We start from the raw sequence: 21,113 nt of genomic DNA, 5'->3' as shown, positions 1-21,113 counted from the left end.
CACTTCCGGTACAAGCGAACGTATTTAAACGCCATCACCGGCATAGCACGAGCCCTTTAACTGCAACCCACGTGGTGTTTTATTATCCTCTTACTGAGAGAAGTAAAGCTCTGGATTATTTTAACGGATGTTTCATGAGCTCAATTTACAGGCAACTAGCGTTGAGGTAAATGTTACCGAAACCAGTTAAATTATCTTCTTTTTTTTTTTAAACCAGGATTGTCTTTTGTTGCCAGAGTGCCACGCGATTATTAAAAAGGATTACATTTAAAATTAAATTATAGTTTGTGGCATATATTGTATGTCTTATATGATCTGACAGGATACGAAAGACAAAAAGATAACAGGCGACCACCGCATGGTAGCTGAACCCAAACAAACAAAACACACGCACGCCATGGCACCGCCAGACGCAAAGCGTGAAACATCAACGGAACACGACACGACACGGCACGGCACGGCACGGCACGGCAGTGCACGTGACCGAGAGTACCTGCTTGAGGTTGAGGACGCCGTCCTTGGCGCTTTGTAGGAGAGACACGAACCGGGTAGTGAGTAGGCCGAGGCTCTTCTCATGGCGGTTATACGAGGAAGAAGCCATGGTAGGGGAGGGAGAGGGAATCCGTTTGGAGAGGGGGAAAAGGAAGAGGCACGACACGGAGATGATTAAATGACAACGTCAAATAGTAGGGGAGTCTCGCTCTGGGAGGAGAGAGAGAACGAGCAAGAGTGAAAATATGGGGAAATGGCGGGGGTGGGGGACGGGGGAGAGGAAGTGATGACTGAAAGAGAAGCACGAGCGGGTTCGGATTTTCCCAACAAGGCCCACGAGGGGGACTCGGGAGGCTGCGAAAGGCTGTGCTGCGAGGTTGCGCGGCGAGGCTGCGAAAGGCTGTGCTGCGAGGCTGCGCTGCGAGGCTGCGAAAGGCTGTGCGGCGAGGCTGCGAAAGGCTGTGCGGCGAGGCTGCGAAAGGCTGTGCTGCGAGGCTGCGAAAGGCTGTGCTGCGAGGCTGCGAAAGGCTGTGCTGCGAGGCTGCGAAAGGCTGTGCGGCGAGGTTGCGAAAGGCTGTGCGGCGAGGTTGCGAAAGGCTGTGCGGCGAGGTTGCGAAAGGCTGTGCTGCGAGGCTGCGCTGCGAGGTTGAGAACGGCTGTGCTGCGAAAGGCTGTGCTGCGAAAGGCTGTGCTGCGAAAGGCTGTGCGGCGAGGTTGCGAAAGGCTGTGCTGCGAAAGGCTGTGCTGCGAAAGGCTGTGCTGCGAGGTTGCGAAAGGCTGTGCTGCGAGGCTGCGAAAGGCTGTGCGGCGAGGTTGCGAAAGGCTGTGCTGCGAAAGGCTGTGCTACGACGTTGCGAAAGGCTGTGCTGCGAGGCAGGTGTTTTCATGGCTCGGGGCACGGATGAGGATTCTGGTTTAGGGCGAGCGAGACACAAGGAAAAGACTTTTTGACCCATTGTGTCCACCCATAAACACATTAACATGTTGTATTAATTTATTTAAGGGTTAACGACGCTCGAAACATCAGCATCTCTCTGCTTCCAATGGCGGTTTTTGGATACCTCGATGAACGTTTTGTTGATTCCTTGCACTGTTTTACTTGTCCGCCGACGCAGGTCGACACGAGCCTTCATGAGCAAGCCGAGGTTCTTCATTCTTCTTTGACGGCCACAATTATTCCCACATTGTTGTGTGGTTGGTTGGGGGAACCTTGTCCAAAGTCTATCACGAACCCGCTGCCCAGGCCTGACGTTCGATTAAGGTTAGGGCAGGAATTCCTCCACTTCTTTATGCTCAGACTGTGGCTCGTGTTCTTGTCAGTTGTCCCTGTCACTCTCCATTCCCTGCGGCTTCACTTTTATATTTCCTCATGTTAAACTGCATCTGCCAAAATTTTGCCTAAGTTTTCTAAGGAACTACACGGTGACCCCAATGTCTTGCCATCCCTTGTAAAAATTGTGAAGTTGCCTTTGTGTGCAGAGTGTTAATTCGTTTCCTTTTTTCCTTTTCTCAGATTGAGTGAATCCAATCAAACGGAAAACCAAATACTGCATTGGAGTCATCAGGAGGAAAACCTGGATAGGATTTGGGTTTCAGCCGCTTCTCAATCCTCAAACTCATCCAGGCACAGCCAAGTAAATCCTACAGAAAACATTCTGCAAGAATACACTTCTCCTGAGACAGATAGATAAAGAAAGAGAAATATTGAGTAAAAGAGATAAAACAAAAGAAAAAGCAATACTTTGAATCAACAGAGAAAAATGTGAAAAAGTAGAAAGAAGTGTGTGAAGTCACTCACTTTTAATCGGATCACCCCCCAAATCCTCCGGAAAATGTCCCACAGAACATGCGGTGAAAATTATCTTTAATGTCAATGATGGAGAGGAAATGCAAACGGATCCCCTGTGTTAAGATTTGTGTCATGTGATGTAAAATCTATACGAATAAGTGTGTGTGTGTGTGTGTGTGTGTGTGTGTGTGTGTGTGTGTGTGTGTGTGTGTGTGTGTGTGTGTGTGTGTGTGTGTGTGTGTGTGTGTGTGTGTGTCAGTCAGTCAGTGTGTCTCCATAACTCCAGAATTATAAAAAAAACCTAGCAGCCTCAAACTTTGCATGCATTCTAAGAAAACTCCAAGGAAGTGCAAGAGTGAAAATTGGGTGTTTGGGTTAATTGAAACACCCCTTTTTAAGTAATTAACCGCCTTATTCAATAATATCTTTCATCAGACGATCCTCGGCCACCTCGCTCTCTGGGGTCTTAAGGCGTTTCCTGGGTAACCTCGCTGAGGTCTGAAGCCGCCATGTTTTTTGGCCTGCTCAACCATGTCTCGACTTGGAACAGGCCACAACGATTTCTTAACGAGTCTTTTTTTTTCCACTTTCTTCCCTCATATTATCGAATGCCTGTTCATCATAGCTACGAATCGCTGTATACATCGTTTTTTTAAGTACTATAGTTTTCAAATTAGGAGCTTGGAGCAATTTCATGCATTATATGATGTGATTTTCCACGATCTACTCTCACAGACTAAAGTATATCATCAAAATATTATTTCGGTTTTGAGGATGGGATATCGTTCGAACTAAATAAGTGTCAAAATGTGTTGTGAAATCTGATAATTTAAATAAATAATGAGTCTTATAACTAAGCCGATATACCTATTTACTTTAAGCAAGTAAGGTTGTGGTCCCTCCTTCTCCATACATACACAAGAAAATGTGAAATGCTCAGTCACGCTGAGCGAGTGGTTCGTGCTCCGTCACCTTGAGCGAGTGGTTCGTGCTCCGTCACCTTGAGCGAGTGGTCCGTGCTCCGTCACCTTGTGCGAGTGGTCCGTGCTCCGTCACCTTGTGCGAGTGGTCCGTGCTCCGTCACCCTGAGCGAGTGGTCCGTGCTCCGTCACCCTGAGCGAGTGGTCCGTGCTCCGTCACCCTGAGCGAGTGGTCCGTGCTCCGTCACCCTGAGCGAGTGGTCCATGCTCCGTCACCCTGAGCGAGTGGTCCGTGCTCCGTCACCCTGAGCGAGTGGTCCGTGCTCCGTCACCCTGAGCGAGTGGTTCGTGCTCCATCACTCCATCCTCCCAGGTCACAGAAATATACCATTTAATGATACCTGGGGTTCCAGGAGATTATTCATTCATCTCCTTATATCTATCCTTGTCCCAGTAATTTGTCCCTCAATGGTTACTTTTCTCCTATCCTGCGCACCCTGTCACAACCCCTTTCCTTGTTTCCCCTACTCTCGACCTACCAAACATTCTGCTCTCTATGACATTCCCATAATGTCCTCCATTCCTATTAATGTTCCATCTGTTATTATCCATATTATCATGATTATGCACATGCTAATCAAAAGCACTGCCACATATTGTTGTGGGCCGGGGGTCGGTGACGAGGATGGCCGTGAGGCGGAGCAGTTGGGCCGTCTCCCTCTGAACACTGGAATGGAAGGTCGTCACCCTAGATAACTCCAGTCAATGGGTCACTTAAAGGACTGTGGTCGCCAATATTTCGATGGCGTGAGGTAGGGTCCACTTGTCTAATTCCAATTTAACTAAGTACCCACGCCGTCTAGCTTCCGGGGAAGCCACACCCTTGGCCGGCTTTGTCCGAACCGAGTCTTATTACCGACTCCGTTCCGGCATAACCGAGCGGAAGCTACCAAAGGCGCGCCGGACCCAAATGAACAATTTACGGCACAAATGGCCTCACTATTTTTCAAGCCCGCACCGTGCTGGGTCAATGGAAGAAAGCACAGAAAACGAGCTGGTACATTTGACAATTGGGGTTTATTTTTAATGGGGAGGGGAGCACAAGGAGCAGAGTTATCTGAATAAAAGAAATGCAATTTACAATGAACACAGGCACTTAACAGTCTCTACTTACAGGACGGGCACCACACACACACACACACACACACACACACACACACACACACACACACACACACACACACACACACACACACACACACACACACACACACACACACACACACACACACACACACACACACACACACACACACACACACACACACACACACACACACACACACGAAATGGGGCCGGTTGGCCTTTGTTTGACCCTTCAGCTCGGGAGGGAAGGCGAGCTGAGGGTAAGAGTTCGGTCGGGCACCTTTCCGCCCTGTGTGGTCTGGTCGAGACGAGCTGGTTCAGGGGGGGGGACTCGAACCCACACCTTCGTCGCCGCACCAAGCACCAGGGACCGGGAATGACGCAACGGATGCCAGCCAACACGAGAGCGGACGAGACGAGATGAGCAAGTGCGGGCAAGACGAGAACGCCAGCAGGCAATGCGAGACGATCCCAGCAGGCAAAACGAGGGCAAACAAGGCGACGAGGCTTCTTCCTTTTTGCCAGCCGGATCGCCCCCACTATTATTCAATCCTCACGTGAGGTGGGAAGTGGTCCGTCTTGAGGTAACTCGCCTCCTCGTTGGATGGGGGTGTGTCGAGGCATCTCGGTGGCCCGCCCCCCGAAGAGGCTCTGTAGTTGTTTCAATTTTTGCATATGTACTGCCGAAGCGAGTACTGGTATTCTGGCTTCCCATTGGCTGGAGGAAACGCTCCATGCCCTTTGGCGGAGCAGAGTCTTGATCTGAGGCGATGGAGGCTCCGCCTACTCCTTCAGCCAAAAAACACGTGGGCAATGGAGTCGGTGCGCAAAGGTTTGATTTGTTTGGGAGGAAGATTTAAAGATGTAAAAAAAACCTGACTATAAAAGAAACCCACAGCGCATACATGAAATTCCCATTAGACACAGCGGATGGTTTCTAACTATACACATATACTTAACGAAATAACTAAACTTTGGGACTGCTGTCTGTCTGTGTGCAAGAGGCTTCCAAATCCGTAACACTACCCCCCCTTTTTTATAGACTCATCCCGAGTCACAAATTTTCGTGTGCCATACAGGTGTAGGTTTTTTCCCCTTGTATATTTTACCTACGGATCCCTGAGTGTGACATTTTTATACGTGTCCCAAACATAAATAACCTAGTGCGCTGCGTCACTAAACTATCAGACTCACTCAGACAACTTAACTAAATTGCCGGCACGAGACAGACACACAAGTGGGTTACAAAAATTATTTACATTTTTAACTTTTTACACTAACCATGGCCCAGGACCTGTTATCTGTGGGAAAAGAGGCACAGCAAAGTCAACAGTTTTGTGTGGGTGAGTGCACAGCAGCCTGAAGGTCAGACGTCTTCAGGGACTGCTCAAAAGGTTCCTCTTTTGTCACTGAACCTTCTTTTTTTTCTTTTTTCCTTCCTTAGCTGCTGGAGGCAACTCACCCTAACACGGCAGGCCATGCGCCATCCCACAAGCCATTTGAACTGGCCTTTATGCAAGAAGAACAAGGAGGTAGCTGGGCTGCACATTGCAGGCCCTGGCTCGTTTGAATGGATGGAGAATGGACGGGATACAAACGATGCACGGGCTGCACAATGCAGTCCTTGTGGTGTGGCTGCCTGCAGGGCAGTCTTTGCAAACACTGGCTGGGATGGTCCTGGCGTACATGGTGAGATGTTTGACACAGGGGAAATGCCACAAGGGCGAGCAGGCATGGGGTCAAGGCAAATGCAGGCAAGTGAAGGCATGGCAAATGCGGACCAGCAAACAGGCTGGCATATGAAGCTGGCCGGCATATGAAGCTGGCCGGCCTCTGGTCTGGTCCATGAAGTCCTGGAGGGAGTGCGGTGATGCCAGCCGCTCTGAAAATGGGCTCGGACCTACCCTACTGTCTCCCCCCAACCTATCGCCTTTGCTTGTCTCTGTCCATACCTACTTCCTTAGTTTGCAACAACAAAATTTAGACTTCCCCCCTTTTTAAATTTATTTTTATTTGATTAATATATATATATATTTTTTTTCTTTTATAATTCCCAGTGTCCCTAACCCCCTTACTATCTTTGTCCGGCTAACCTATCCTACCTGCCTACTCCCAACCCCTAAGATCCTTCTTGAGGGGAATAAGGAAGAGACAGGTGGATCTGTCTTGAGGCCCAATGGAGCCTCAGAATAACCTCCACGGATTTCAGCAATCTTTCCAAAGTGAGTCCAGCGGCCTACGGGCAGCGAAGAGATGGATGGTGCGAGGGGGTACACATTTCCTATCTGTCCTATCCTTTATTAAACTTTAAACTATCCCCGGGGCTTTTCAACACTCCTGTCTCTTTAGACTATCGGTTCTAGAAACCATGATTCCCGTCGCCTGTGTTGGTGTTCCTTATATATTTGGGCCTGGCCCTCAAATTTTCTCTCGTGCCCTTGCACAATTTCGTGGCTGAGCAGCGTGGCTCACTTGGCAGGGATTCCCGTCTGCCGAATTCAAACTATGGCATCCCCCGGGCAGCTGAGGCTGTCTCCGAGCCTACCCACTCCATATGAACGTGGGGGATACCCTTCCTGGCATTGCCTCCGTCGATGCCCACATGGCATTTTGGTGCTCCGGATCCCATTCCGCGGGTTGCCCGTGCCCATTACACCATTCGGTCCCTTGAACCATGGCCTACTCTGGCTGACCACTCTGGTGCCCGGGTGGATCTCTACTCAGTACTCACCTTTCCACAGCCAGGATCCCAGCCGGTCTATGGACTCCTGCACCCTTCAAAAAGGTTTCGTGCCTTCGTGCTACACCAACAACAAAATGACCTCCTTTTGGTAAATTTAACTAACCCACTCACTAAGATTACTCTGACCCCGGGTTCCCTTGGGTGGGATTCACTCCTCCCCCCCAATCATGCATTCCACATTCACTCCACTCACACACTCGGGCCCGCTGTCCCACATTCATTCATTATGTTTCTCCTTTCAATTCACACTGACACTCTGCTAGCTACGTTCCCCTAACTAGCTTGTGCCCCTCGTCATCCCTTATCCTAATGCACGTTCCTTTTAACTCTACTGCTAAACTACGTCCCCACTACACGTTCCATGTCCGTCCATGTCTCCTTTCTATTTCTAAATTCGAAATTAGATTCCCCCAACTCGTGTTACCAGCCCCCATGGACAACTACCCATGCCCCATGAAGCCGGTCTATCTCGCACTAAACCCTTCCCACTAACTTGTGCTCCTTTGCCCGGGCAAGGATGTTCACCACATCCTGGCCGGGGTATCGTGTACTCGCAGCAAGGTCCGGCCATCTTTGCGTCGCCAGGGCGGCGGTTTACAACACGCACATCCCCTTCCGTTGGCCGATAATCGAGGCCTTGTCGTCACCCTGCGCATCGCAATCAGCGCTCGCTTTTGAGGGGTCCACCATGCGAGCCAACGTGCGACACTCACCCACAGCCCACGCTGTGAGATCCCCGGTGACGTCACTCGCTCACGGAACCTGCGCGGCTTGCCGTGCAGGCCCGCCCCGAGCATGTCGTCCCGGGGACTCGCTCCGCGCATTCCACGAACAGAACACGCGGTGTGCAGCACGTGATGCCCCGCACATGCGCTCACATGGGGACCGTGCTTCCCGAATTCAAACAACCTTCCTTTTAACCGTGCACGTGCCGGTTTCATACCACGCATGAGACGTTCCCGCGCCGGCTCCCGATCACGGAGTCGTGCGCGCCTGGGCCGTTCCTAAAACACGGAACGGACCTCATACGCAGCATTCCGCGGAGCCGACGCGGTTTCCAAAATAACTCCGTGTGGCCTACTAGGCTCGCCATTCCCGTCTCCCGTCCGAATCCATCCGTCGTCCATTTCCATGCACGCATGCCATGACACTCACACCATTCGCACACCTCGACGCGCACTCCGGGACAATCACATCGGGGATTCGTGTTAACTCAAGGCGTCCTGGGGTCTCTACCCCCCCCCCCCAAACTCTGCATGGACCCGTTCGCATCATTCACCCACTCAACCTCGTATGGCTCGACTGGACCCAAATGGTCGCGATCTGCTTCGAGGGAGCTTACCATCTCCCTCTGTTCCTGAGGGAGGTTAACTTGATGCTCGAACTGGGTCACGAGACATTCCACGAGTTCAACCCCATTGTGCCCTATTAATCCTATGTGTGCGTGCTCTTTAATTTCCTGTATTTTGTCTTTTACCCATTCTATCTCCTGTGTCTCTTCTATTTCTTTTAATTCCTGGGTTTCTGTCTCTGTTGTTCCCTCCTTTGTCTCTTTTATAATTTCTGACTCCTGGTTTTCCGTCTCTGATAATTATTTCTCTGTCACCCCCTGTCCGAATTCACCAGTTTCCCCCTTAATTATGGTGGCGTCTCTCGTCATCCCTACCTCCCCCATCTCCATCCCGGGCCGGACACATTTTGCACTCCCTGTTGGCTAGGTCGTTCCTCCACGTGGTGCCGCCAGTGTGCCTCTTATGCCCGCCTGCAGGTTTAATCCCATGCTCTGCATTTCCCCTCGCTGTGTTTGCATATCATACTTCATCTCATCCATTTTGTTTTCCAAGCGTTGCGCATTCGCATTCATTTCTTGCGCTACTTGCGCATTCGTGTCAATCTTTTGCATCAACACCTCCAACATTTGTTTCATGTCAAATGACGGAGCCGATCTGCCATGATGGTGTGCGGTGTGGTGTATGGGCGGAGCATGTATTGTATGGGCGGAGCCCCGAGTCACGGATGGTGGTGGTCACGTGGTTATGGCTTCATATGTCCTGACTCTCCCGCTTGGGACTTGTAGCACCAGTTAGCAGCATGTAGTATTATTAGCAGTGGCTTATATGTAGGGTGCATCGAATCGGGGGGGGGGGGAGGTGGGGACTTTGACGGAGGGGGAGGGGGGTTATACGCTGCCCCTCCCGCGCTCATTACAACCTCTGGGTTTGGCTGCAGGGAAATGTCTTCCTTCATGGGGGTTTCGTCCTGGATCATGGATTCCCTTAAACATAGGTCTAAACCCACCTGCTTCAGCCCGTCTTGGCCCGCCATGGTACATCCTGAGAACAATTAAAAACACTCTTAATTTGGAGGGAACGGGGGGGGGGGTTTGCTCCACACACCCCTGTTCCGTGTCCCGTGAATTTCTCTATGGAGGCGAAGGGGTCCGATCCCGCTCCTGACACCAATTTGTTGTAATTGGTGTCCTGTAAATTTCGTTGTGGAGGCGGAGGGGTCCGTATTGCACTCCTGACACCAATTTGTTGTGGGCCGGGGGTTGGTGGCGAGGACGACCGCTAGACGGAGCAGTTGGGCTGTCTCCCACTGAACACCGGAATGGAAGGTCATAACTCCGGAGTCGATGGGTCGCTTAAAGGACCATGGTCGCCAATATTTCGACGGCGTGAGGTAGGGTCCACTTGTCTAATTCCAATTTACTTAAGTACCCATGCCGTTTAACTACCGGGGAAGCCACACCCCAGTGTGGCTTTGTCCGAACCGAATCGCTATTACCAACTCGGATCCGGCGTAACCGAGCGGTAGCTACCAAAGCCGCACCGGACCCAAATGAACAATTTACGGCACAAACGGCTTCACTATTTCTCAAGCCCGCACCGTGCTTGGTCAATGGAAGAAAGCACAGACAACGAGCTGGTCATTTAACAATTGGTGTTTATTTTTCACTAGCATAACCCACGCTCTGTGCGACATGTTGGGGTGGGTGTGATTGAGAAAGGAACTGATGCAGAGTATCAGTAGTAAACCACAAACTCGAAAATAATATATAACTTTTTTTTGTCCCATGCACCTCATATGGTCTTTGAGATAATGTAAGCCGAATATCATGTTATTCGAGCGCAGAACAAAGTCGAAGATAGCGCGACACGAAACCACAAACTCGGAAATAATATATAAGATGGGGAGGGGAGCACAAGGAGCAGAGTGTGTCAAGGCATCTCGGTGGCCTGCCCCCCGAAGAGGCTCTGTCGTTGTTTCAATTTTTGCATATGTACTGCCGAAGCGAGTACTGGTATTCTGGCTTCCCATTGGCTGGAGGAAACGCTCCATGCCCTTCTTCGGAGCGGAGCCTTGATCTGAGGCGATGGAGGCTCCGCCCATGACTTCAGCCAAAAACACGTGGGCAATTGAGTCGGTGCGCGAAGGTTTGATTTGTTTGGGAGGCAGATTTAAAGATGTAAAAAAACCTGACTCTAAAAGAAACCCGCATCGCAAACATGAAATTCCCGTTAGACACAGGGGATGGATTCTAACTATACACATACACATATACTTAACGAAATAACTAAACTTTGGGACTGCTGACTGTCTGTGTGCAAGAGGCTTCCAAATCCATAACAATATGTCATGACCCTCCAGTAACATTCTTCCCACTTGCAGATTGCCTTTCTTTCTCTTTACGACTTCCTGTATCCCCTTTTGTAGTGAGATGAGTGAGATCATGATTGGCTTACCTTCTCACTTGACAGTTATGTGGGTAACCAGTAATACCTGGTGGGATCCGGTCCAACATGCCTTCAGTGCATTCCTTCACTTGAACACCTTGATGTCAACCCAGTTGCCGGGCTGGATGCCGTGGTGTTCCTCCGTAGCCAGGTCTGGTCATGCTTGTTTGACCTTCGAGTCAAATTCTTTCACAACCTTTGTTAGAGCAGCACAGAAACTAATCATTGTTTCCCATAATGTGTATGTACATTTGTTTCAGGGTTAATGGGGCAGTTACCAGCACTCGCATCAGTCTCTCTACATGGTAGCTTATTTATCAATTCAAAAACATTCATAGAATCCACTCGAGGCTGTTTCCAAATGCACCCTTCGTTCCGTTTGACATGATACAACTTTCGGACCCATTCCTGACATAAATATTGTCTAGACAAACCCTTCAATCGCGTAATCATCGGCCCAATCTCCTTTGCTCTGTGTCCTTTTGTGACAAGTAATGTAATATGCGGCGTTGTATTTATGGGTTGGTACATCAAGTCACATTGTTGTTGTGTAAATCTCACCTCAATCAAATTCCCTCTTTACCTCCACGAGGCCGAAGGAACTCTGACATGAAACGCATCAACATCCAAACAATGCAATTTGAGATGCCGCGGTAAAAGTTCCTTTTAAACAAACTCATTAAAACACACATGATTGACCTCAACCTCGGATCACCGGTCTATGTCTCACTCTGCATTATGCCTGCGATAATTTTCCCACTCTCTGCAAAGGATAAGTGAAATTCTGTGTTTTTTTTTTTAATGAGCTTAAACTTCACTACTAGAGTGTACGAGGTGCAGTGGAACACGAGAAGAAAGCGCGCCAGCATCAGCTACGCTTTATTGCGCGACCAGAAGCACATTCCTGCCACCCCTAGCGGGCGAGGCATGATATACGAAAACCCAATCACGTGACACAGCACACTCCCCCCCTCGTAAAATGACAAGTCAAATGATGAAAGGACAATCACAACATGACCACCTGAAACCCATCAACACTCATAATCCTCCAAGTACCGCGGCCGCACCCTGACCCGCCTCAGACGGGCAGCGCCGCCAGACAGTCCAGGCTCAGACGCCTCCCGGCTCGGTCGAGGTGACACCCTCGCCGGACTCGCGCCATCCGCAATACCAACCACCCCCGACCGACCAGCCTGCCCGACGTCCCCGGGTAGGACAGCATCAGGCGAAGACCCCCTGGGCGTCGGCACATCCGGCCCTGGCGATACAACGTCAGGTGCCGGCGACATTACGGGTGGGGGTCCCACATCGTTCGGCCCGGGGAGGTGTGGGGGGGGGGGTGACGCTGAACAGCGATCATGCATTTGGTCCACGTGCCGCTTCCACACATCCCCACCATCAGTCCGCACCATGCAATTCGCCGGCCCCAGCACCACAGAGACCACCGCCGGCACCCATTTGGAACCGTGGAAATAATTGCACACCATTACCCGCTGTCCCACATCGAAACCGCGCAGCCGCATCGGACGCGACACCGCCCCACTCCCTGACCCTCCAGGTCGCAGCAAATCCAGTCTGGACCGCAATGCCCGTCCATAGAGATGAATGGCAGGCGAATCACCCGTGACAGGATGAACTGCGTTCCTGTAATGGAGCAAAAAGACATCGACCACCGTCTGCACAGGTGCAACCCCCCCTCCCCCCTGCGCAAAGCCCGTTTCAACATCTTAACAAACGAATCAGCTTGCCCAATCGTCTCAGGATGATACGGTGCGGACCTTAGATGTTGAATACCATTTTGGCGCATAAACTCATCAAATACACCTGCGATGAACTGCGGACCATTATCAGAGACCAGGATCTCCGGTAACCCTTTATTAGCAAAGATCGTCCGCAGTTTCTCTACTGTAATGTTTGCTGACGTATGCTGCATTACTACAACCTCCGGCCATTTAGAGAATGCATCGATCACAATCAAAAACATTTTGCCATTAACCGGCCCCGCAAAATCTACATGGACCCTCTGCCAGGCTCTTGCTGGTGCAGGCCATAGTCCTGAAGCTCGACGGGGGTTATCAGCATCTGTTTGGCACGTGGCGCAATGCTTAACCAACTGCTCAATGTCTTTGTCCAACCCCGGCCACCACAACAGGCTACGAGCAAGACTCTTGGTCTTCACGATGCCAAGGTGACTGACATGCAGTTCTTCCAAACACCGCTGCCTGAACCTCGGTGGAATAACCATCCTCATTCCCCACATAATGCACCGTTGGACCAACGACAGCTCCGATGTGCGTGACGTGAAAGGTTGAAATGCCGGTGTCAAAGGCAGATCGCTCCAATTCCCCGTAGAAATCGCCTGGACGACACGGGCAAGCACCGGATCACGAGCCGATTCCACCGCGACCTGCCTGGCCATGACCGGCCCGCTTTGGACCTGGCCCAGCGCGAACACATCGACCCGGTCGGCCGACTCAGACGCAGCTGGACCCTCCGCACACGGCAAGCGTGAGAGCCCGTCGCAGTTAGCATGCTTCTCAGTTCTTCGGAACTGAATATCATAATCGTAAGCACCCAGAAACAGACACCACCGCTGTATTCGCGCGGCTGCTACCACCGGCACCCCGCGTTCGGGTCTCAGGATGAATTGAAGCGGTTTGTGATCCGTCTGCAAAGTGAAATTCCGCCCCAGCAGGTATTGATGAAACCTCCGCACACCCCAGACGAGGCTGAGAGCCTCGCGCTCGATCTGGGCATATCCGCGCTCTGCTGTGGTCAGGGTCCGGGATGCAAAACAAACAGGCCGCTCGGAACCATCGTCCATCCTGTGGGAGAGCACTGCCCCGATGCCATATGCAGAGCTGTCGCATGCCAATAGGAGCGGACGCGCAGGCTCGTAGTGCACGAGGACCGTATCCTCTGTGGGCAGCCGCTTGACGCGGTCGAACGACGCCTGGTGTGCAGGCCCCCAAGCCCAGCGCTCGTCCTTCCTGAGCAACCGTGTTAATGGCGCAAGTTGTGAGCTGAGCCCGCGCACGAACCTTTGGTAATACTGGGCCATACCAATGAACGAGCGCAGCTGCGTCTTGTCGCGAGGCGGTGGCATGTGTTGAATCGCTTCCACCTTCCGAGGACCTTTCAACAGCCCCTCCGGCGTGATGATGTGCCCGAGGTATTCCAAGCGCTGCTTGAAGAACGTGCACTTGTCCCTGTTCAAGCGCAGGCCGCACGCTTCTAGCTTTGTCAGCACTTGGGCAATGTTCGCAAGATGCTCGTCCGCCGTTTTCCCCGCAATGAGCACATCGTCCAGGTAGGTCTGAGCGGGCAGGCCAATGCAAACCTGATCCATGGCTTTCTGCCACAAAGCTGGGGCCGAAGCAATCCCAAAACAGAGTCGGGTATATCGATAGAGTCCTTGACACGTGTTGATTGTCAAAAGCTCGCTTCTCCCGGGATCCATCGGCAGGTGAAAATATGCATCACGCAGGTCTAGCTTCGTGAAGTATTGACTCCCCGCCAATCGCGCATATATTTCATCAATTGACGGCAGTGGATATTGCTCCACGCTGAGCCCCGGGTGAACTGTGGATTTGAAGTCCCCGCACAATCGGACGTCTCCATTCCGTTTCAGCACCGTGACAACCGTGGTGGCCCAACCTGAGCACGACACCCGTTCGATCACACCACAGGCCTCCAGCCTATCCAGTTCACCCTTGACCTTGTCCCGCAGGGCATACGGCACCTGACGAGGTTTACAAAACCGAGGAACCACCCCCTCCTTCAGGAAGAGTTTGCCTCCATGCCCTTGAGTTTCCCAAGGTCGTCGCCAAACAACCTTTGAAGAATCTTCTCCAACTGATCCTCCTATCGGCTCGGCATGGGTTGCACAAGGTGAACTGCGGCCCAGTCTAGCCTGATGCGGGCCAGCCAATCTCGGCCGAGGAGAGACGGTCCCCTCCCCCGCACGACGTACAACAGAAGCGTGGCGACCTGGCCTTGGTACCGCACAGACACGTCTGCCATCCCGACTGGCGTTATCTTCTCGCGGGTGTACGTGAACAGCATGAGGTTTGACCTGATAAGCTTCAGGCCATTGAGTCTACGGGCAGTCTGTTCGCCGATGATCGAAACAGCCGCTCCCGTATCGACCTGGAACGTGATTGGCGTTTTGTTCACTTCGACTTCCACCGTCATCGGGCGCGCCGCCGCCGGGCCAATTGAAAACAGGCCCATCAACGGCCGCCGGTTCCGCCCCGGGTCGCCTCGCACATCGCCGTCCATGACCTTAACGGTGGCCGGCGCCCCACGGAACACACGCGTCAGATGACCCACCTTGTGACAATTCAAACACACGGTGCCTTTATACGGGCACGCACGGCGCAGGTGTCGACCTCCGCATCCCAAACACGTCCGCGAGGCAAATTCGCCACACGTGCGGCTGCGCGGCGACGTCCGACCCGCATCGAAGGTCATGCGCGCGTCCGGGGGTGCTCGCGACCCCGCGTGGCCGGTGATGGCTCGAACATCCCCGCGAGTCTGCTCGACCGCTGTAGCCACGCTGACTGCCGAGTCGAATGTAATGGCTTCACCCTTCAGCCGTAAAACCGCTGAAACCATCTTCGCATCTTGTAAACCAGCAATAAAACGATCTCTGAGCCGAGCTGGACGTTCCTCTGCCGTGAACTTGCATGCCACGGAAGAATGCTTAATCCGCGCCACGAACTCAGCGACGCGTTCCTCTGCCCCTTTCGAGAGGCGATCGAACTGGTATCGAGCGAGCTGTAATGACTTCTCCAGCGCCATGTGTGCTTTCATCTTCTGCACAATGTCCCGAAACGACAGCCCGTCATCCCGGGGCTTGTTCGGCACCACCAAATCACGCAGTAGTCGATAATGCTCCGCCTAAAGCGAAGCGAGCAAGATCGACTTCTGTTTGCTCTCGTCGACCACATCATTCGCGTGGAAATAGCATTCCAATTGTTCTGAAAACAATCCGAAGTCGTCTCCGACGAAAACGGGCACAAGTCCGTTTTCAACCATCCTCGTCAGCCAACTATGGTGTACGAGGTGCAGTGGAACACAAGAAGCAAGCGTGCCAGCATCAGCTCCGCTTTATTGCGCGACCAGAAGCACATTCCTGCCACCCCTAGTGGGCGAGGCATGATATACGAAAACCCAATCACGTGACACAGCACAACTACAACAATTTAAACATTATTCCAATTGAAAAATTATTTGTGACATGTAAAAATCAACACTGAAGTGATAATGAAGTGCTCTATTCTATAACACTTTCACTTTACCTTCTTTGTAGCTGCCATATGCAGGGCAGCTTACTGGATGATGGGATTGGGGCAAAGCTTTCAGGACCCCCATTATTTGATGACAGGAAGAAAAGCATGGGGTAACCTTCCTGGGTCGGATTACAGTGATGTGTGTCAGGGTGGTGCTGAGATGTTGTCCACCAGACAGCAGTCTCTTTGAGTTAACATAAGGCGGTCCCGTCGGGTGGGTGCCTGGAATGTCCTACCCAAAGAGAGGATGATCACCTGTCTCTGCTATCATCTGAGCTCTAGCATTAGAACATCGGTATTGCAGCACTCTCTGAGGTTCGGAGACCGGATAGTGGTGAAATCATGGTGGGTGGTGAAACCTTCTGCTGTCTGGTCGCTCTGATGGTTGCCCTGCTCAAGGAGTTGCTGAGGGCTGTGTCAAATAAGCTGACTCCCATGATAAGGGACACTGGATACCTTTAACCAGAGTTGCAAAGCTGAGCTGTTCAGGAAGCTGAGGAATAAAATTGTACGTGTGCTGAGGGTGGATAAGGAGGCCTATGTGTGAGGAATGAAAGGCTAGAGCATCATCTTTGGTCAAGTGATTTTCTTGCAGAGGAATTAATGCATTTCGTTCCTCCAAGCCCGTCCCTTGGTGCGCTGCTGTTAGAGCATTGGGTGATGGACTCTTGACAGAGGAGTCTGAAGTGAAGGCCTGCTGGGCTGGTTACTTTGAGCATCTGTACCAGGTTGATTCACCACTTGTTGAGATGGATGTCACGGGTGTAACTATCCCTATTGCTGACCCTCCGATCAACTGTGAACTGCCTTCATTTGTGGAAATACAGGCTGCGGTGATCCAGTTGAAAGGGGGTAAAGCTCCTGGGATCTGTGGCATCCATGATGAACTTCTCAAGGCTGGTGGAAATGCTGTGCTCATGTCGTTGCATGCAGTTCTGTGCTCTGTTTGGAAGAGCACTTGACTGGAAGAGGGGCCTTGCTGTCCCTCTCTGGAAAGGGAAGCATGATCGCCAGAAATGCAACAACTACCGTGGGGGTGACGCTGCTCTCAGTGCCAGACAAGGTCTTTGCTTGGATAATTCTTGATATGGCTCGCCACCATCTGTTTGGGCAACAGCACCCAGAGCAATCAGTCTTTACACCAAAAAGGTCAACCATTGACCGTATCCTTGCTCTTTGGGTCCTCACTAAGCACAGCAAAGAGTTTTGGCAGGGGCTGCTTGCAGCCTATGTTGATCTCTGCAAAGCTTTTGAGTCACTGAATCAGGATGCCCTCGAGAGGATTCTCGGCTTTGTGGTATGCCACCAAAACAGATCAATCTGATTTCTGAACTATATTCTAGTATTGAGAGTGCTGTGAGTTGTGGTGGTTCCTTCTCCTACTTATTTCCAGTTGTTGCTGAAGTTCGTCTGGGGTGCATACTCGCCCTCACACTTTCCAGCGCTTGTGTGGACTGGATTCTGGGGAGGATGTCGGAGAGATCAAGCTGCGCTGCATTGTTTGGGAATGTCAAGATCTCTGACCTTCATTTCGCAGTTGATGGTTATCTTTGCGAGAATGCTGGATATCCTTATGGGGGCCCTCGAGATGCTGAATGAGGAGTCGGAGCCACTAGGATTATGGGTTTCCTTGGCTAAAACTAAGATCCAGGCTTTCAATGACATCTTGGATGCTGCTATTTTGTCTGTACCTGTTTGAGGTAAGGATGTTGAGGTCACGGAGAGATTCGCCTACCTTGGCTATGATATTCATGTCTCCGCATGTTGCGAGCCAGAGGTCGATAGACGTGTAGGTCGGGCCTGGGTAGTCATGGATTTACTGGATCATGGGGTGTGGTGCTGTAATTATCTATGCAGGAGGACGAAAGTCTGAGTCTTTAAGTCCTTGGTCATTTCAGTCTTGTTCTACGGATGTGTGACTTGGACTCCAACCAGGGATCTGAGATGGAGACTTAACTCCTTTAGTACCAGGTCTTTTTGGAGAATCCTTGGCTCTTGCTGGTCGGACTTTGTGTCCAACGAGCGGTTGCTGAGATAGGCTCAGATGAGATTTGTTGCTTGAATAGTCCACGAGCATCAGCTGCAGCTGTATAGACATGTGGCTCATTCTCCTGACGCAGATCCTGCTTACCAGATTCTCTCAGCGAGGCAGCCTTGTGAATGGAAGAGGCCAACAGGCTGACCACATGCCTCATGGTTGCAGCAGGTTGATCGGCATCTCAAGGAGATGGGGATGGGCCAGGCATCTGCCGAGGGGATGACCAGGTGGAGGTCCCTGGAGTAACGGCGGAAAGAGGATGCAGTGATGCGTTGCTCTGGCGCATGCTTCCACACCTGACCTGACCATGGGATCCTGAGTCCATCTTAAATGTTACAGGGATCTCACGAATGAATCCTGTCTGTATCCACTTGACGTCACTGACTCTGCTGTTGGTGAGGGTATCCACAAAGAGGTCCTCAAAATCGAACCTTGCTTCCTCTTATTCACTGCGATAATCATCGAGGCTGACCGCGTTGATATGGTGTAGTGATGCATCACACTGTGCATCAATCTCCTGCACATTTCTTACTGCAGTGCACCGACGCAACCTCATGAAATGCTCTGTCCTTCCACATGCCCAACATTTTTCAAACTCTGTGGGGAATCTTTTGGGCAGGTGTTCATAGGCGCATTTCTCACATCAATCGGTCTTTGCAGGCAGTTTTGGCGTCGTCGGCGATCACCGAACAACATGCATGGGTTGCCCCCAGGGTGAGGGCCTCTGAATCACCCAGCATTCTGAGCTGGTCGTGTCCAGTGGACCTCATGGACGTTGGAAGACATGGCCAGGGTGATGGTTTTCATTTTCTCCTTGCTGAGTTCTCTTATCTTGCAAAGTTCAATGCAGTTCTCCAATGTGAGCTTGTCCACTTGAAGTAGCTTTTCACAGACGATGTCATCCGTGACACCACACCCAGTTCTGTCCATGATAAATGACTCCTCCAGTGAGTCATATGTGCAGTCTTTCACTAAACTATGCAAGTCCATTGAGAAATGATCAAAGTTCTCTCTCTTATTCTGGGCATGGGAGTTTACCAGGTACCGGGACACGGAAACGTTTTTTTCTAGGCTCACAGAAGGCTTGAAATTTGTCCATGAGCAGGCTTATCTTATCTTGGTCTTCTGGGGGAAAATGCCATTGTCACATGTATCTCCTGTGTGGCTGGACCCAGTGACTTTAATCCAGACATTTCGTTTTTCCTTCTGACACCATGAAAAAAGTGCAAAAGACAAGAACTCTTTAGCTTGAGGTCTCAGCATGCACTGTTTTTATTTCCGTTCCCTCTCACCAGGGGGCATACTCATGACAATATAATGCTTGGAGAGGGAGACTTGGACAAACAAAGGGTGTGGGAGGAAATGCATGGGGTGGACAAAATGGATACAGGAGGAAATTCCAAGTAGGGGAAACTCGAAATTTGGATGGAGGAGGGATTGGAGTGAGGGGGGGGGGGTTAACGAGGGTAGAAATGATCGTGATTTTGGATTTGGGATGATGAACAGCTGTCTTGAAAGCCTGGAGGGAAGAATTAAATTTAAGAGGATGTGGAAGTTGGTTCCACAGGTGGGAAAAAAGAACAAATGAGTGGAGGTGAGCAGTGATCCTGGATTTAGGTCGTTTCACCAGAATGGCATTGATCATGGTGGACTGTGTGTGCATTGCAGAAACCTGGAGGGAACAAAGCACGGAAAAAGCAGAGGGTGCAAGACAAGAAAGGAGGCGGAAGAAGACAGAGAGACCACTGACCTGTCTGCAATGGTGAAGTGATAGGCCAATAGACTCAGCTTCATTGTGGGAGATTCCAATGAACTTGAAAGCCTTGGTTTCCACAGCATCAAGCTAAGCAAAATGTAAGGCATGGGAGTCATCCCAGAGGGGAGGGCAGTACTCCATCAAGCTGTAGTTGAAAGCCTTGTAGGTGGATACAAGTTCAAGTGTGCCAAGGAAACCTTGTACGATGGAGGATGCCCAATCGGCGGCTTGCCTTGGAGGCCATGTTTGAAATGTGGTTTGATTAAGAAAGATCATGGCTGACAGTGAGACCCAGGAGTTTGAATGACTGAACATCCACAGGAGCATTGTTAAGAAAGTAGATGAGGGGGAGCAGGGGGGCAGGAGGGTTGCTAGATGGTCTTTTCAAAAAGAGATGGTGAGAGTGTAAGATTAGTCAGGAATGAAAGACAAATTCCAAGCATCTGACCAGCTTGTGATTTTTGTCAAGGTCTTAAGAGAGAGAAGAGGCTGTAGCATGCCTGTCTGAAAGAGGAAAGTGATGTCAGATGATGGAGTCATCAGCAAATACATAAAGTGGATTTTCCATAGTCAGAGAGATCGTTGATGAATATCAGGAATAGGACTGGTCCCAGGACACTGCCTCAGGGCACTCCAGCCTTGACAGGGAGCAGAGCTGTAAAAAAAATCATCTATAAACATTTTGTTTGTCTGTATGATGTTAACGGCTTCAGTTTGCTATCTGGTGTTGTAATAGTGTCACATTTGCTTGCTGTTTTTTTTACTTTGACCTCTTCTATGTAAATCAAAGTTTGTTGTTTTCTTTACTTTTCATCTTATGGAAAATGGAGATGTAATAATATTACATTAGTTTGCTGTTTTTACTTTGTGTTCATTTGATTGGAAGAGCTGGCATGTGGTTTGGTAAAGGAGGGTGTGGGGCACAGTGCATTCTGGGGATTCATTTTGCTTGGTGTGCAATGTTTCTGGTTCTGCAATAAACCCAATCATTCTCTTTGAAGATTGCCTCTCTATCATTAATATCAGAACTTTAAATACAGCTCCTCCTGGGTTTATATATTGTCATTCATTCAAAGAGAGGACTTGCAAGAGCAGTAGAGCAGGTTTGTAGGACACGTGAGCTGATGCCATCCTGTCCAGTTGCAGAATCAGAATTGAGGGTTGAGAGAACCTTCTCCACCTCAGGTGCAAAAGACAG

At 50.7% G+C, this 21,113-nt stretch overlaps 2 protein-coding genes across 18 annotated transcripts in view; one reads left to right on the top strand and one right to left on the bottom strand.

Annotated features, from left to right (window-relative positions):
* The window catches only part of E2F4 (E2F transcription factor 4), a 163,755-nt gene extending 162,996 nt beyond the window's left edge, over positions 1 to 759 (bottom strand). For 5 of the 6 annotated variants that reach the window (XM_085888657.1, XM_085888652.1, XM_085888653.1 and 2 more), the window contains exon 1: positions 494 to 759. In XM_085888657.1, the coding sequence (XP_085744783.1) occupies positions 494 to 601 (108 nt within the window). In that variant the 5' untranslated portion in view covers positions 602 to 759. The remainder of the gene's footprint in view (positions 1 to 493) is intronic. The other variant, XM_085888654.1, reaches the window with a different exon arrangement.
* Positions 149 to 20,915, top strand: LOC147023349 (uncharacterized). Of its 12 annotated transcripts, none has more exons than XM_085888662.1 (6): positions 746 to 868; positions 905 to 1,369; positions 1,608 to 1,753; positions 2,006 to 2,126; positions 5,792 to 6,569; positions 19,828 to 20,915. In XM_085888662.1, the coding sequence occupies exons 1-5, from the start codon at positions 746 to 748 to the stop codon at positions 5,915 to 5,917; spliced, it is 981 nt and encodes a 326-aa protein (XP_085744788.1). In that variant the 3' UTR covers positions 5,918 to 6,569; positions 19,828 to 20,915. The 12 variants fall into 12 exon arrangements, 8 of the variants coding, with proteins under 8 accessions (XP_085744788.1, XP_085744792.1, XP_085744790.1 ...); XM_085888666.1 differs by having other exon boundaries at positions 746 to 1,137; positions 1,282 to 1,369; XM_085888664.1 differs by having other exon boundaries at positions 746 to 1,162; positions 1,246 to 1,365.
* Positions 20,916 to 21,113: the final 198 nt, after the last annotated feature.

This window comes from Eptatretus burgeri, chromosome 7 (assembly GCF_056783735.1).
Source record: "Eptatretus burgeri isolate ZD-2024b chromosome 7, Ebu_testis_v1, whole genome shotgun sequence".
Classification (NCBI taxonomy): domain Eukaryota; kingdom Metazoa; phylum Chordata; class Myxini; order Myxiniformes; family Myxinidae; genus Eptatretus; species Eptatretus burgeri.
Note: the sequence above shows the minus strand (reverse complement) of the source record. Positions and strands in the feature narration are given on the sequence as shown.

Bases quoted from the DNA above. Each gene is read 5' to 3' on its own strand.
- LOC147023349 (XM_085888661.1), top strand. From the start codon at position 746: ATGGCGGGGGTGGGGGACGGGGGAGAGGAAGTGATGACTGAAAGAGAA. The intron at 1,370-1,607 runs GTGTTTTCATGG...CCGCCGACGCAG, and splicing joins AAGGCTGTGCTGCGAGGCAG to GTCGACACGAGCCTTCATGA. The intron at 1,754-2,005 runs GTTAGGGCAGGA...TCCTTTTCTCAG, and splicing joins AGGCCTGACGTTCGATTAAG to ATTGAGTGAATCCAATCAAA.